At 45.7% G+C, this 17,313-nt stretch overlaps 1 protein-coding gene across 4 annotated transcripts in view; it reads right to left on the bottom strand.

The window, feature by feature from the left end:
* Positions 1–17,313, bottom strand: part of ATP6V1C2 (ATPase H+ transporting V1 subunit C2) — a 37,940-nt gene that overhangs the window by 1,508 nt on the left and 19,119 nt on the right. For all 4 annotated transcript variants that reach the window (XM_073001563.2, XM_020796595.3, XM_078388082.1 and 1 more), the window contains 6 exons: positions 16,578–16,676; positions 15,898–15,966; positions 13,990–14,082; positions 11,489–11,582; positions 9,217–9,314; positions 8,731–8,860 (listed from right to left, as the gene is read on the bottom strand). In XM_073001563.2, the coding sequence (XP_072857664.1) occupies positions 8,731–8,860; positions 9,217–9,314; positions 11,489–11,582; positions 13,990–14,082; positions 15,898–15,966; positions 16,578–16,676 (583 nt within the window). The remainder of the gene's footprint in view (positions 1–8,730; positions 8,861–9,216; positions 9,315–11,488; positions 11,583–13,989; positions 14,083–15,897; positions 15,967–16,577; positions 16,677–17,313) is intronic.

Here is a 17,313-nt window from a genome sequence, read left to right as displayed (position 1 = left end):
ATTATTATTATTATTATTATTACCACCAATGCAAATGATAAGAATGTCTAAAACACGGGTGTCAAAAGCAAGGCCCGCGGGCCAAATCCGGCCCCCCAGACCTCGTCTGATGGCCCGCGGAGCCGCCGCCAGCCTTGCAACAAGGTGCCCGCCCGCCCGCCCGTTTAAGATAAAAAGGGGCACGGCTGTGAGGAAGGAGGCAGTGGCAGCTGCTCTTCATGCCGCCGCCGGCTCCTCCTCCCTCAGACCGCTACCCACTGGCCGCGAGGAAGGGCCGAGCCGTTGGGGCCGTTGCGAGCCTTCTCGCCCCCTCCCCCTCCCGGCGTTTGTGTGTGCATGAGGCAGGGCACGCGCCGCCGCGCCAGACGGTTGTTCGGCTGGTTCGCCCGGCGGCGGCGGCGGCGGCGGCGAGCGGGGGTGGTTGCGTGCGCACGCCCGTTACACCTTCCCGTCCTTTGGGCCACCCCACCCCACTCCCCGCTCCCCCGCCCTTGCCTAGCTCGCCCGTCCGCGCCACCCACGGACCGACCATGAGGTTGTGCGGGGCGCTCCTGAAGAGCCCCGTCCCTAAACAGAGTGAGTACTACTCTTGTTTCTCTCCGTCGCCGCCGCTCTCGATCAAGCAGTTCCTGGACTTTGGTGGTGAGCGACGGAAGGGCCACGGCGCCGGACACCCATCACAGCGACGCCCGCACCACTTCCCCCCACCTTCACTTTTTCCTTCCCCCGCCAACCAACCCCTCCATTGGAATTTGGGGCGAGGGCGCAGGCTCCGCCGGGCGATGGCCCCCTTACCCAGGTTTCTCGGCGTGTGTGTGTGTGTGACGTCACCGAGCGGGGGGTGGGGGTGGGGGAAAGGCCGACGACGAGGCATCAAAACAAACAGAAGCAAGTGAAGGAGGTCCGAGGGCTCCAGCTGTCTGAAGAGGCTCAGACTAGTGGGGGTGCAGGAGAGAGGAGGGCCAAACTCCTGGACAGGCAGAAGCGCAACAGATAGGGCACTGACTATGAAGCCACACTTTTGCAGTGGGTTTACACACCACGGGTTTGGTCGGCAAGGGCCTCTTCATTTCTTGCCCGAAAAGGGTTAGGCAATACTGTAGTTCTCAAGCTGACAACCTGGCTTATCTAGCTCAGGTAGGCAACGAGCAAGGGGCCAGAAGAATTACACTTCACCTGTTCACCTCCTTTGTTTTATAACAGGGCACCCATGTGGATGTACTAAGTAAATCTAGTGTTTCTGAACCATAATCACATGCATTCTCACTATTCTAGACATAAGGCCGGGGGGGCGGGACAGAGCCACAGATACAACCGGCCCTTTGATGGGGACCAAACTGCTGATGCGGCCCCCAATGAATTTGAGTTTGACACCCCTGGTCTAAAATGTCCCTGACCCACAGACCACACATTTTCCACAGATTCAGCACTAGAAGGGGGGGTGTTACATTTTGGAAGTAGTTGACTGTGGAGAATCCACCAATTGAAGTAAAAGCATGGGCAGGACGGGCCAGTCACTGAGACACACACAGCTTCATCTCTTAAAGCGAGAGGTGCACCATCTCAGGTTGTGTTCATCCTATTCAGGAGTGCTCAGTAAGCTTCTGACAAACACTTAAAACATTACTTCTCAACAGTTATTTAACTGTACAGTGGGGTCTTGACTTAAGAACGGCTTGAGTTAAGAACATTTTGACTTAAGAACCACTCTCATAGGAAAATATTGACTTGACTTACATACTTAGATTTGAGTTAAGAACTGAAAAAAAACCACGTGGGAGGCAGGGAAAAGAAAGGTTACTTACCTGTAACCATGGTTCTTCGAGTGGACCTCTGTGAATTCACACATATGGGTTTAGTCTGCGCCTGCGCTGACATTCTCGGAGCATTCTAGAGCTAAAAGTAACAATTTTATGGTGTGATCCCCCATGAGGCACAAGCTCCTCCCACCCAAGATTCCCCTCAGTTCCTGCAATTTGTCCGCCGGGCATGAGAGTTATACAACAATAAGATACCCGTGACGACAGAGGGGAGGATGGGTGGGTAGTGTGAATTCACAGAGGTCCACTCGAAGAACCATGGTTACAGGTAAGTAACCTTTCTTTCTTCTTCGTGGCCTCTGTGAATACACACATATGGGTGACTGGCAAGCTTACTTATTGGCAGGTGGGACGTCACGGTAGGAAGGATGGCATCACATTTCTGCCAAATCTAGTGGTATTGCATGTACCTACGTGTAGCCAGTATTCCTCTGCAAAGGTAGATGGCATGGATCATATTGGTGCACGGTAGATGTCGAGAGTCTCGATTGTACTCTGAATGCAGCCGAGGTAGACAGCACTCCGTGGAGCGAGGCTAAAGCTAATTAGACGGTGACTCGTCTGACTGCTGGCAAGCCATAGATACAGCCTGGACCATCGATCTAGAGATGGATAGGAAGAAACTAGACTTTTGAAATGAAAAGAATGAAAGCATCAAAAGAGCCTGTCATCTGTTTAGAAGCTCTGGTAGTGTCCAGAGAAAATGCTGGTGAGCATCTTACATAAATATTGTGGAGCATGTGCTTTAAAGGAGATGATGGTGATCTGAAGAATGATGGTAAGATGAAGCATAGATAAACATGAAAATTAGTCGAATACGTCAGGAATGAGACATTAAAGTAGGAAGTCACTTTATCACGAAAATTGAATAACAGGTGGATCAAATCACAATCCAGCTATTTCACGCGTTCCCTTGGCAGATATGACAGCCACTAGGAAGGCTGTTCAAAGTAAGTAATTTGGCATTTGAAGAGAAAATGGGCTCGAATGGCGGGCACATGAGTGAATTTAGAAATCTATAGACCATTGAGGAACAATGTGTTTACATGGAGGACGGATGGTACTGAGTCCTGTGAAAAGATGTTTGACCCTGGAGTGAGACAAAAGTCCTACCTACCAGAATAATCTGGTTAATGGGCAACAATAGCAGATTATAACATTTTAAAGCATAAACAGAAAGCCAAGTAGGCAACAGTTTCTAAGAAAGTTGGTAAGGTAGTTCTTTGTTTCAGTATATTTAATAAAGATTTATTTATTTACACATCGACATCGAGTTCATGGTTTTTGAGCTCGATCGAGAACTGATGCCAAAGTGGGAGTATTTCCCAGGTTGCCTAGTTCATGGAAGTTAGGAGGTGAGGAACCAGAGGGAACTGACATGTGTCTGTCTATATCGATCTGAGACAGGCGAACTAGGACCAAGTACTTCAAGGAGGTATTTGGATCGCATTTGATTAGGAATGATGGTGATGGAAGATTCTCCGTAAAATGAAATGTATCGGAGGGAAGAGTTATGGCAAATTCCCTGTCCACTGCCATATGAATATGTCCCCAACAGTGTTTCCGTCCGCACCTGCACAGGAGCAATAAAACCTGTAGTCGGCGTACGGACCCCAGTGAATACATTGAAGGTCGATACTTTCCAATGGTGATAGAACCGAACTTGCAGTTACTTGGATTAGGGATCCTGCAGTTGGTCAAAAGGAAAAGATACCACTATTGGAGTGGTTGGAGGCTGAGTCTGGATTGCTTTAGCACTGAAGCCGTGGAGGCCATGAATTTGGGGAGATGATTGCTAGTAATAATAATTATTATTATTATTAGTATTTTTAAGAAAAACATACACTATAGTACCAGTACAGGTAGATGTCCATATCTCGCAGGGGAAGGTTATTATCAAACTGATATCCTGTACCATCTGAAAGACCTTGCAAATGTTGAAAAATTGAATGGCAGTGAAACCTTAGGAATTACTGATTAGATAATAGTGTCGAGGCTGGAATCTGAAACTTGCGGTAGAATACACATGAAAAGATTTCTGAGACCAAGGATGGGACGGATGCCTCCGTCCTTTCTATGTATATAATAGCATAGAAGTAGAAGCCATGCATAAGCCAGATGTAGGAACTTGGATTATGACATGTTTGCCCAGGAGGCAGAGGTCTCTTCCTGGAGGATATAGACAAAAAGAGTGAGTCTAACGTTACTCAAAGGGGAACAAAGACAATTATATAACGTAACCTTGAGAGATGTGGTGACATTCTTGTATGAACCGAAATGTCTGGGAGGCTGAAACTCCAGACATGGTTGAAAGGACTATGGGTAGAACTGAAAGAGGGATGAAAGGGCTGTCGGCCCATATATAATTTAGCTGTTTTCCTATTCTGTGTAAATAATAATAATATTTCTAGTGTCACCGGTCTAAGACTGAAGAGACTGGTACCATGTAATGGAAGACATTCAATTCTGTCCTATGTGTCCTTGATGAGCCAGTGGTTCCTGACTAGGTGAGCCTTCTATAGATACTAAGGATGTGACAGTAGTTGAAGCCCTTTGCATGTCAAGCAGCAATCCTGTGTTGCTTTGCTAGAGTCGTGGTCTCAGAGCAAGAATTTCTAAGCTCTGTTTTAATGGATTTCAAGAGAGGTAGAATTTGAGACCAAAATTGCTCCAGGTAGGCGCCTATTGTGATTGATAGTTGGCCACATGGAGCAGAAGTGAATGAAGGGAATAAGTCTCCCTGCCAAATACATCAATGTTTCCGTATTCTTATTAGTAGGGTTCAGGGAAATCATTTCTCGTTTTGGATAAATTTGTTCTACGATGATAGAAATGGGACTGGAGTCATCCCAAAATTTCTATGTCATTTCCTCGTACCTTGTACCTGTAATACATTCTTCCTAGATCTTTAATAGGAAGTGGCTTGGTGCAAGCATCCTTTATTAGCTTCAGCATAGTTAGTGTAAGTGCTCAGCTAAGTGATGGCTGGGTCTGGAAAAGGCGGTTCCTCCATTCCCAATAGACGGGATGCGGTGAACTGAGAAGTGAGCTGCGCGAATGAAAAGAAGCACACTGAAGGTGACAGAGGATGATAATGGATCGCATCATATTGGAGGGAGATTAGTTCAAGGAGTGAGATCCGAGCTTATGTCCAGAATTGGCAGATTTGAAGCCAGGACCGGTCGTGCTCGATCATAATGGGCCTTGACACGAGATGGATTGGAATTTGGAAAGCATCTTTTCCTGCCAAAGTGTTATATGGTAGAGAAAAAGAACAAAAATCTTTTCCATGTTGAGATCGATCCTAATGGGTTCAATGTACATCGAAGATAGTGGCAAAGCTGGTAGCTACGATAGAAGGAAGTCAAACGGACTGACTGGTTAACAACAGAGAAGTAAAGAGCCTGCTCAGTTTGCAGTCCTACCAGCAGTTCTGCCGGTCAAGGCACTGCCTCCCCACATGTCTAGGGGTGGCGGCTGGTAACTTTGGGGTTGAGGCGTTTAACGTTCCCGGAACGCCATAGGCTGATGGGAACATCTTCAGGCTCTTGCAGATGTTACAGCACAATGAATGTGTCACCTTCTAGATCCTGAACAGGTTATCAAGAATAACAATCTTTTTCTGGCTAAAAAGCCATACACCAACAAATGGCAGGCCCTAACCTGTCAGTTGCTTAGACACTGGTTTTCAGGCGTATCGAGCAGCAGTGTGTTTGTGATGCACCTGCAACAGTGCCTCCCAGTGATGCGGAAGGCCTGAACTGTAAGCGTGCACATGAGCTACCTGCAGGGTGGGCAGAACCAAACTCCATAAGTGGTGATAAGCCCTCATGGCAGAGGAGTACGTGGCTACACAGCGACCAAAAACAAATAACAACACTGACCAAAGAACTCATCTGTTGACAGTAAAGGAGTGTGACCATCTGTGACAACTGAGAGGGGTGTAGGAAGATTGGTTGGAAACTCTTCCACCCCCCAGCGACTCATGTGAGTCTCAAACCTGAATGGGTTAACAGCAGGTTTTATCAAGGCTCCAAACATTATGATGACGGAGGCGAGTTCGAGGGAGCACTACATCTGTAAAGTGCATGTGGAGGCATAAAGCACTCCATAGCCCATGGCTCAGAATGATGCCAGGTAGAGCGGGATGGTGATGGTGGCCGAGAGCTCATAGCTCCTATCCCAAACAAAAGGGACTGGTCCTACGCAACCTTGTCAGTGTGACAGGACCTACCTGAGGAAAATTATCCAGACTTACCTGACAGCGGCAGGGTTCTCGGGTGGACTCTTGTGAGTCCTTTCCTTATGAGCCTATGCGGGCACTGGCAGCTGAGACAGGGCCGCAGGCTACTTTGTGAGCGAGCCCATTGATAAAGAGGGCTGTTTTGTGCCAAATTAACAGCCACCTGCAGGTGCTGCCCCAGGCAGGAATATCACCGACTAGCAGGGCTAGTGGTGGGAGTTGCTGCAGCCCCCCTTTCAGAGGCAAACTAGGGCTGTCAAATGCTGCCAGAAAGCTTTCGCCTCAGCACCTGGTTTTGGAAATAGCAGCCACGTGAACAAGGCCTCTGATAAATCAGGCCCAATATACCAAACACCCAAGGGCGTTACCCCAGACAGGCAAAGCACTGACATGCAGGGCTAGCCGCAGGAGCTGAAGGGGCCCATTGTATCCCCAAAGGGAAACCCAGGCCTTACCTTATGTTGCTGGCACATCTACAGCCTCGGTGTGCAGCTCCCTCCAGAAGTCGCAGCTACATGAGCAGGCGCACGAAGGAGGGTTGGTGTGCGGCACTCACACACAGAGGCGCTTCCCATGTCAGGAGGAATCACTGACAGTCAGGGAAGGTGTCTGGGGCAATAGGAGGCCCTTCTTCTCCTAGGGACAGGGCAACAGAGCCCTAACTCCTGCAGGGTCCCTTGAACAAGCCCCTTGAAACAATCATCCATCACCAGTCTCTCTCATGGTTGCTCATAGAGAGGGTGTGGTGAGACATGCCTCCTTTTCACTCTCTTCTCCTCATGAGATAGAGAGACTTAAGCTCCAACTCAGGAACGTCAAATGCCCGCCCTCATGTAGGGCTAAAAGGGCCATGGCCGGACTGGATGGTAGCGCAGTCACTGAATGGCCAGTTGGAGCAGAGGCTATCAGGCGATCCCAGAGTCTGTGCAGGTAGAGCTGGCACGTCGTCTCCTCAGAGGCAAATTTGCTAGCCTCTGGCGAGGATTCCTCTGTTGATGTAGACTTCGATTTTAAGGACTCCTTGGCATTGTCGGGTCCCCTACTGCGGCCTGCACCTATCTGGGTAAGATGTAGCTTACTCAGGCAGAAAATCATTAATGTGCCTGAGAGTCAAAATGAGTAGGCCGAAAAAGGCGGGAAAGGAGAAAGAAGCAAACAGTTGAAGCGTGTGTGTGTGCAGGGGGGGAGGGGTAAGCCAAATAGCTGGCAAGTGAAAAGAAAATAACTCACGGGGGATCGTAGATTAGATAATTGAGAAGGGAAAGAATCCAATTTAGAGGGAATTGATCAATAAGATAAGGGGGAAAACCCCTGTGGAAATAGCTCTATGCTCTATAGAACTTTACAGCACGGCGGAAAAAAGGAACTGAGGGGAATCTTGGGTGGGAGGAGCTTGTGCCTCATGGGGGATCACACCATAAAATTGTTACTTTTAGCTCTAGAATGCTCCGAGAATGTCAGCGCAGGCGCAGACTAAACCCATATGTGTGTATTCACAGAGGCCACGAAGAAGAAGTGCAAAATTTGAACTTTCAGTTAACTGTTGGCCAGTGAAAAGGGTGCCTGTCTGCTTCCTCACGCCTCCCAGCGTTTAGAGAGTGGATTGGGAGACAGTCTTCGGACTGCCTGGTACTGTACTGCCTGGACTGTATTTTCCCTGCCTTCCCTGAACCTTTCTTGACCTAAGAAAAAAAGAAAAAATATCCCCCTCTAGTGGTCGAAGGCAGAATAGCAGCTTCCCATTAGTTTCTATGGATGGAAAAGAGCAGATACGGATCAAATGGTTTTCAATGCATTCCTATAGGAAATACAGATTTGACCTGAGAACTTTTTGACTTGAGAACCGCCTTCCAATACGGATTAAGTTCTCAAGTCAAGACCCCACTGTAGTTCAAACCCTCCACTCCTGTGGTTGCCTTGTGGTATATACTTGGTTGTCAGCCTTTGAGAAAACCATCTGGCTGCTACAAGCTTCTGGCCTGTGATTTTTTAAAAGGCCCCCGTGTTTTTCCTCTCATCAGTCTCAACACCCACAACAGCATGAGGCACAGAGCACAAGCCGCCACTACTATAACTTAATATGCCTCTTCCGTCCAATAATGTTACACCCTGTAATCATAAAAGAAACTAAAAGTTGCATCACAAAGGGAGTGACGTTACTCTTCACCCCGAGTTATGGTTGTAATATAACTTCATTTTGCTTTTGTTATTGGGAGGGTGGGGAATTCCACAAAACCAGTTACTTGTAACTAGTTATTTCCATCGTCTGGAAAAACCTAAGGGAAGCTGTTCTCTGACTCTTATCAATTTAGGTTTTCTGAAGCAAGCTGAGCTGATGGGCCATAGAAAACAGGTTCCCCAGAGGTAGTCAACTGTTTATGGTATATCACTTAATCGCTCACATTGAGTAAGGTACAAGATTTTAAATGCCACATTAAGATGAACTGATTGATCTGGCTCTGTTGGAAGTACAAACTCCAGTCCCGTTTTGCAACCATCAGCTGTGCGATTCCAAATTTCCAAACTTAAAAGGGCTATGAAACATATTTTTAAAATATATAAGACAGATTTTAGGTTATCAATCTTCGTGTTCCTTTAGCTTCTGGGTCTATAAGGAGGCTGGATAGATTTTAAAAATGCCATCTTGATTGAACAGGGAATACTTACATCCATTATGCTTGCTGCTGCAACTTCATCCAGATGTTTGAAGACCGCATTAAGGACCTCCCTCAACTTCTTTGGAGATTTCTTGTTGGGCTGAAGTAGCATTGCCTGGAAATTTACTGGCAGGCCATACCTTTTTTAAATTCAAAGAAAGAGGGTAAGCAGTCAACAAGCACAGATGTGGCGCCATTCAATGTAAAATGCTGCTTGTTTCAATGGTCTGCATCTACTTTATTTGTCCCGCTGCTTCCGAAACAAGGTTCCTATTTCAGTGCAGAACATTCTCATTTACACCTCGGCGTTTAAGGTGCATCGGATGGGGGTCCTTTTCCTTTTATTGACAAGAATGCCCAGTTTGCTGAACTGTCATTCGGTTAAGTACTATCTCAAATCTTTTCCAATGAAATCCGTGAGATCTTGGAAGCATTCAGCTTGGGCTCTTCTGTTGATTTAAAACAAATTGATCCAAAAATGCATCCACCCGCTTACCTGAGGACAGACTCAGAGAAAACTCTAAGAGCCTTGATGTGAATCCAAGCCACAAACGCTTCACTGAAGTTCACTTTCAACCAGCGCAGCAGCGGGCCCTTGGACAAGAAAAAAAGAAAGGACATCATGCCATATTATTCTTTGGGCACAGGGACTTCAGAAATAGCTGTGTAAGACATGCATAAGATGCTTCCTTCTGCTGGGAATAAATCTGCTGACATCTGGTTTAAGGGTTCCCATGTGCCATTAATACAACTGCCCATGAGTGCTGTTCTCTCCCCCCCCCACACACACACACAAGAATAAGATTGGCCCAAGCATTAGGCTGAAAGTGGGTAGAATGTGAAGAACTACTTAAAAGGTAAATTGGTTAATTACAGGTGGTACTGTGTGTGTTCTGTGCCATCAAGTTCGAACTGACTTACAGCAACCCTAACGGGGCTTTCAAGGAAAGTGAGATATTTAAGGAGTGATTTTACCAATTCCACAAGGGATGTGGTGGCGCTGCGGGTTAAACCGCTGAAACCTCTGTGCTGCAAGGTCAGAAGACCTGCAGTCGTAAGAGTGAGCCCCTGTCGCTTGTCCCAGCTCCCGCCAACTTAGCGGTTCGAAGGCATACAAAATGCAAAAATGTGAATAAATAGGTACCACCTCGGTGGGAAGATAAATGGCATTCCATGTCTAGTCACGCTGGCCATGTGACCACGGAGGATTGTCTGCGGACAAACGCTAGCTCTATGGCTTGGAAACGGAGATGAGCACTGCCCCCTAGAGTCGGACACGACTGGACAAATTGTCAAGGGGAACCTTTACCTTTTTTACCAATTCCACACACCCCAGTAAGTTTTCACGGCCAAATTGAGATTTGAACCCAGGTCTCCAGAGTCCTAATCTGTCACTCTGTCCACTATACCACCTTGAGAATCCCGCTAATGTTATTGAATTTCCATAATTCCGGACCCTTGGCCATGTTGCCTGGGACTTCTGGGGCCAGTAGCCCAACAATGGATGGAGACTCAGGGCTGAGAGCTGTGGGTTTTTTAATATTTTATTATGTTGCCCCCCCCCACAGCAGGTGCTATTACGTTTGTCTGCCTAAGCCTTGAGGGCTGGAGAGACTCAGGAGTCTCTCTGGCCCCCTTGCAAAAGTTCCTCCTTTGCTCCAGCTGAAAGCATCAGTGTCTTCTTATACTGTACAACCTCCAAATCTCAATGGAGAGATAGTATGTTCTCTCCATTCCCACTTGCTTGGGATATTCTTATTTTTAAAGAACATGGGGTATGGTTATATTTTGCAGCAGTACTGGAAAAGAGGAGAGCGGAGGGACTTTTAAAAAACCAAATACTGTAAACTGTAGAGGGAGCAGAGGAGAACGTCCGTCCGCTGCACCGGAGAGCAGGCTAGCATTGTGGCAGCTTGAGTTTCACAGCTTGTCTACGGGCTTTTACAATACACTGTGTTACACTGGAGCAACATTCAGCCTTTTCAGAGAAACATGCAGTAAAGCAGGCAAAGTAAACTTGCCACAGAGAAAGAAGAGGGAGGAGGCAGCTCCTTTTGTCAGTGATGCTGCAGCCACGAGACAACAGATACAAATGTTCTGCACCGCACTCAAGGTAGGAACTAGCTGAGGGGTGGAATCTGAGCACCGCTCTTAGGGAAAGTGATGTCAAAACAGTTTGGTGAATAGCCACTGTTAACACTGCAATTATCCCTGTCAAATACATTCTCAGTTTAATTTCCTTCGATCTCATGGTCTACAGTTCCACCCCCAACTATGTGTCCCATCTATACACGTGAAATACTGCATGACTAGCAGTGGATGATGCAGGCTCATGCTGTATCTACCAGTTCATCTCTAAAAGTGCCACAGTTTGTTGTTTTAACCATACTACAGTACTTGCAACCTCACTTTAAAAAAAAAAAACCCAACTCTCATAGTTGGTAAGAGACCACTGGTAATGGCGCAGCTAAAAAAATTCTTGTAAGTAAGTAAGTTAAGTAAGTAAGTAAGTAAGTAAGTAAGTAAGTAAGTAAGTAAGTAAATAAATAAATAAATAAATAAATAAATAAATAAATGGTGAAAGGCTCTTTGGGGTATTAATTTGATCTGGCCGGCATCCCTAATCAAATGGAGAGTATTATGGTCTTGGGCCACAATTTTGTGTCTCGCTTTCCACCACTAGTCCCGTGGCTGCCGGCCTTCGGCTGAGGACAAAATAGACAGCACTCTCAGGAGATTAGGCAAACGGTTCACAAAATGACACTCACATACTGTTGCTTCTTATCAGAAGCTAACTTCTTCATTTCTTCCTTTTCACATCTCAGCTCTTTTTCATCAAAAAGGAATTCCCGCACCATGAACCTTTAAAAGCAAACAAAACGATGTTGATTTTAGGGCACTGTGCCTTATTAAACTTGTATGCTCAGAATGCTGTTGCCTGGTCTCTCTACGCTGTCCGTAAACTTTAAAAAAAGACTCTGAGTATGAGTAGATGAGGGAATTTGGAGCGATCTGGGTTGTGTTTAAAAGGCTCTTAACTTCAATGTCATCTAATTTATTTCACACTTGAGCGATCCTTCCATTTACATGGGAGACGTTTCTTCTCCCTCCGGAAAGATCCACACAGCACTTCAGATCGCTCCAATCTGTCCCCTTTTCAATTACTGATGCCGCCTCCCCTCACCCCTTTCCCCACCTTTTGTCACGGCTGTTATTCCACAAGTTGTGGCAACTTCCTTTTTTGTTGTTGTTTAATTTAGGAAGTGGCATAGCACTACAGCAATACATCAACCTAGCACAGATACTCCCTTATATCTGAAATAGTCCTGTGGTGTCACTTAGGAGAATGTTAAAAAAAAAAAGGAAGAAGATTAAAAAAAAGAGAAGTCAGGCAAAAAGAAAAAAATAAAGAAGAGAAAAACATGGCAGCTTAAAGACCAACTGCTACATTTTAATGTGAGCTTTCATGGACCAAGTCCACTTCTTCCAGGGTAAGATTTCTCTGCCATCCTTTCTACTGTCACAACCCACTGCATACATCACAGGGCTGTCACCCAAGTGAATGCTGCCCACAGCTCCATTTGGGAACAAATTAAATAACCTCCACAGACTGTAGAAGGGGATAATCAAGAGCACTCTCAATCGCTCCAAATAAAACAGAAGCCCAAGTACAGTGGTGCCTCGCCCTTGCTTAACAATGTTAATTCTTTCCAGCGAAATCGCTGTAGAGCGAAAACGTAAAGCGAAATTAAAAAGCCAATTGAAACGCATTGAAAACCCCTCAATGCGTCCTAATGGGCTGAAAACTCACCGTCCAGCGAAGATCCTCCATAAGGGCGGCCATTTTTGCTGCCTGTAAAGCAAGGAATCCGTCCAAAAACACAGCGGGGAGCCATTTTAAGTAGCCGGTGGCCATTTTGAAACCCGACAGGCAGCTATTTTTGATTGTCTTAAAGCGAAAATCGGTTCCCGAAGCAGGGAACCGATCATCGTTAAATGAAAAAAACCCATTTAAAACATTGTTTTGCGATCGCAAAAGCGATCACAAAATCCTAATCATCAAGTGATTTTGTCACAGCGGGGAATCGTTAAGCGAGGCACCACTGTACTGTGTCTGAAAGGAACAGGACAGCTCACAAAAGTGGTGGGATGGATTGCTCTTACTTGAAACACGAGTTGGTGGAAAATAGGGTGAACCAAGCCAAAAGCAAACCAAATAGCGTGCTCTATGCTCGTCTGATAACCGCCTACCTAAAAAAACTTTGTCAGGAAGCAAAGACAAGCCATGACAGTACAGCAGCTCCCAAAAATCTAACTTAAAAGTTTATAAGGAGCTCTTTCAGGCATGATATACCCATAGATCAATAGTGCTAAGGCAACTGACTTATTAGGTTCAGAGACAGGGTCAACACAATGAACATCTGATTGTGTAATGTATCTATCCCAACTTTCTCTCATAGCAGTGGGGATTTTAATGTCATGAAAGCTCATTGTGACTTGGCTGAGTTGAAGACAGTAGCTTCAACCCAGCTGAAACGCACAGTGACTTAAGTTACAATCCTGAATACAATTCACAACTGATCCACTTCCAAGTAGCCATAACATAGGATTATTCCAGACAGCTGAAAACAAGGAAGTTCAAATTAGTTGTAATTAAAATGTACAGCCTCATGCAAAGTTTGGTTAGTAAATTGCTTAGGAGACCTTTTATATAAAGTAGGGTTAAAATGCTCAATGTAAGTATACCTTAGAAACACCACATCGTGTTAATTTGTTGGGGTGGGTTGTTTTCACTGACAAGGGAGAACAATATAGCATTTTGCTTTTAACTTAATGAGACCGAGATCAGCTGAAGAAATTTGGAATAAGAAACAACAAGTTCTTACTAGTTACTATGTATTCTTCTTCTGCCCTTGTCACCAATCAGTGATTGGAAATAAGGAGCTATTTGCAGCCCAAGAAGGTTTTACACAGAACAGACCTATATTTTTAATGCTTGTACTTACAATCAACATATATTAATTTTTCTACCCTTGAGCATTAATGATAACAAAGTAAATTACTGAGTTCAGTAATATCATGAATTAAATGCTCTTCACTTTTTCTGATACTAACATTGCAAGTTCTCAGTTTAAGTGTAAAGAACTCAGGAGCACTGATGTAATTATATACATAAGACATTCCTAGGTTCCATTCAACAGGGTAACTAGGGGCTTCCTAAGTTGTTCCCATTTCTTTCTGGGAATGCAAACAGGAAAAAAAACTGTACTTGTTCTCCCTTGCTTTGGCTTTAAAATCATCCATCACTTTTCGGAAGAGGGTTACAGTGAAAAGTCCCCCCTCTGCATCTTCGGCAATCATCCTGTAGAAATAAAATGCATGTAATTAATGTTGATTCCTTTTCAATAAAAAATTCCTTCCTTTCCATATTAGATGCAAAAAGCAGTTAACAACATTTAATATCTGCTGGATAGCTCAGTGGTTTAGGCATGGAGTTCAATTCCCCGATCGGACTCCTTGACAGGTTGGGCTCAGAGATCCACACAGTCCCTCCCAGCTCCACAGTTCTAAGATGATGATGATGATAACTATTTTTTTAAAATCGAATAATGATCAGAGCTGACATCTGCTGAGCCAGCTTCCTTCTTCTAATTAGCCTAATTAGGATAAGCTATAAACAGTGTTATATGATAATGCATGTTATATGATTACATGCCAGTTTCAGCTTTCATTCCTCCATTCCTGACTACCTATACTTCTCCTCTTACTAGATTAACAAGAAAATACTTCAGGCTGTTGAAAGAACATCATAAAACACAGCACCAAATACAAAAAAAACACCACCACTACTGCGCACACCACTAACTGCTGTCTCCCTCTCCCTTTTGGGCCTAGTCCAAAACATGTTCCTGTCTGGAGCAAGCTAGATGCTCCTGCCCTCCCTCCACCACGTTCTCTCTACAGAAATGTGCTTTGAGCCATTGAGGCAACAGGACAGCATCCCTCACTGTCCATGAGCGGAGGGCACTGCTGCAGACCACCGCTGTGATTCACGCCCTTGGGTGACCCAGGTGTCCTTGGACTGCAACTCCCAGAAACCCCAGTCAGCACAGCTGGTGGCAAAGGCTTCTGGGAACTGGCATCCAAGAACATCCGGGTTACCCAAGGGCAGGACCCCCTGAACCATAGGAGGCATCTGCTCATTGCCCCCGTGAGGAACTCTGGAGGAACAGCTGGGGGCACGGCCACCACGGCTCCCCATGATCTGTGTGAACAGAAGGGCTTGCTTGTTACACCTCTTCTTCTTGAAGTTAACAGAGCCTGCTTTGGTCAGGAATCAACAACTCAAGTCTTTCTCTTTCTTCAGGAGTCCCGGTACGCTGATAGTGGCCTGAGGCAAAAGAGGGAAGTGACCCTGCGGCTCTAGGAGTCATAAGCCAGACGTTCAGCTGAGGCAGGATAAGCTACTCAGGAAACTACAGGTTAAGTGCACCCTGCAGATGCCACATATTTCTTAGTTCCCTTTTTTGTCTTGCCTTTCTTTTAGGGAGCTGAGGACAGACAACAAACAATGCTCCCTCCCCACTATAGTCTCACAACAACCTTGTGACCGGCCAAAGGTCACCAGGTAAGCCCAATGGCTCCCCAGCAACCTAAACAGGATCTCCTGGGCTCCTGTCTAATCACTACAAAACACCACGTTTAAAGTAAGAATGAAAACTGACACCACTTGCACCTTCCGACATGCACAATTCTTCAAAATTCCTAAAGAGACAAGGTCCCTGTCTTCCACACCACTGCTCTGATCTACCCTTCCTGGCAAGCCTTCCTGTTTACCCCCCGCCTTCCATATGTCATAGTATTCAGGTCAAGAAGACACCAAGGTGAGAAACTTCAGATCCCATTAAGGAAATCTCCACAGCAAGACGTACAGACGAGACAAGACAGCTCCTAAATGCCTCTCCTCGTTCCATATATTAATTTGAATTCTAATATAAGGCTCAACGTTTCCATTGGCCGCTAGGGCACTTTAGGGCTCTTGACGCTCTGCCTCATAGACATAGAGGAATCTATAGATGGAGGCTAATAAGCAGAGGTCATCCACGGTAACCATGAAAGAGAACAACGCTTGAGACAAAATTTATCAGAGAAACGCAAGTCTGGAGACCTTGCTTACTTTGTAGAACGGGGAACGACCATGTCAGAGAGTGATTCGTACGTTTTCTGCCACTGTACGTAACTTGACCTGTTACAAGGAAGATGAAAGATTCATTGGCACAGAAAAACTGGGTTTTTGTACATCTGCTGGTCTCCTTACACAACTGTTTGAATCCTTAACACCATATCAGTAAATTCCAAGTTGATAAATAGCAAGATAGCTGCCGTCCAGGATTTGAACCTGCTAGGTGCATGCTTCTTACCAGGCTTGCCATATTATTATGACCTGGAAAGATTGCAGTGAACTCCTACATTTGCAGTTGTATTTCCCATTACTGCACAGCAAAGCCCTAACAGGCAGGGCTGACCCTCCCACTAAACACAGTGAGTTGGCCTTCTCAAGCTGTAGAGAGCCATGAACTCAGGAATTCGCTTCTCCCCTTCGGAGGGCCCTTGCCTGTCTGTGGATCCACGCTGCTGCGCCCGGCTCTCCAGAGCCAGCCAGTTCCCAAATGCCAGTTCCTCAGAACCAGGGCAGGAATTTGAAGGTGGCTGTTTAATGCCTGGCTCGGTGCTCTCCTCCGTCTCAGGAGCCAGGCCTTTGGGAAATGGCCAGCTCAAAACAGAGTCTTCCCAGCCTCTGCTGATGGGCAAGAGGTGGGAGCGGCACCCTTCATCCCCTGAGGTTTTTCTTCTTACTTGGGAACTACAACAAGCAAAGTGATGAGATATTCAGAATTCAGCACAAAGTCTTCTTTGTTCACAATATCTGTTAATGTGCGTGTCAAAAGATTCCCCCTAAAAGAAAAAGAAAAGGCTGGCATTAGGTAATGGCGGTGATACTTCTTGGCCCCACTTGGACCAGTAAGAGCAGATAAGCTACTGGCTTAATGGGTGTGTCTGCCTTTCAGGGCCCCAATTCTCCCACTAAAACAAGCCTGCATTAACCTGATGGGATGGGGGGGGGGAAATTATTGCCTTACCGCAATTCACTGAAAACTTAGATTTACACCTGCTCTTCAACCTTTCTATGTTAAACATTTCGAAACACATAAATTATATTCTGCTTTCTCACCATCAGATCCATTAATGCCCTGGTCACATGAAAGAAATGTTCTCTAGTTCTTCTGACACTTTCCATACCTCTGTTGTACTGAATCGTGGCCATGCAATTTATATCCCAGGATGAAAATCCAAAGAACTTTTAACAGTTGCAATATTTGAATCATTAGGGCCGGCGACACCAGTTTATTTTATCTCTTGCTTCAAGGGGCAATTTAGCCCCTTTATTATTATTTTTTAAAAATAATATTTATTGACACATCAATATATCAGAAACAAGGTTTCCTTTAAGGGGCGTGACTGCATTGTGTGCTTGACTCTGCCCCCCCCCCGACAGCTTTCCTCCTTCCCTATGCACCCACATCAATCATTT

This window comes from Pogona vitticeps, chromosome 1 (genome assembly GCF_051106095.1).
Source record: "Pogona vitticeps strain Pit_001003342236 chromosome 1, PviZW2.1, whole genome shotgun sequence".
Taxonomy (NCBI): domain Eukaryota; kingdom Metazoa; phylum Chordata; class Lepidosauria; order Squamata; family Agamidae; genus Pogona; species Pogona vitticeps.
Note: the sequence above shows the minus strand (reverse complement) of the source record. Positions and strands in the feature narration are given on the sequence as shown.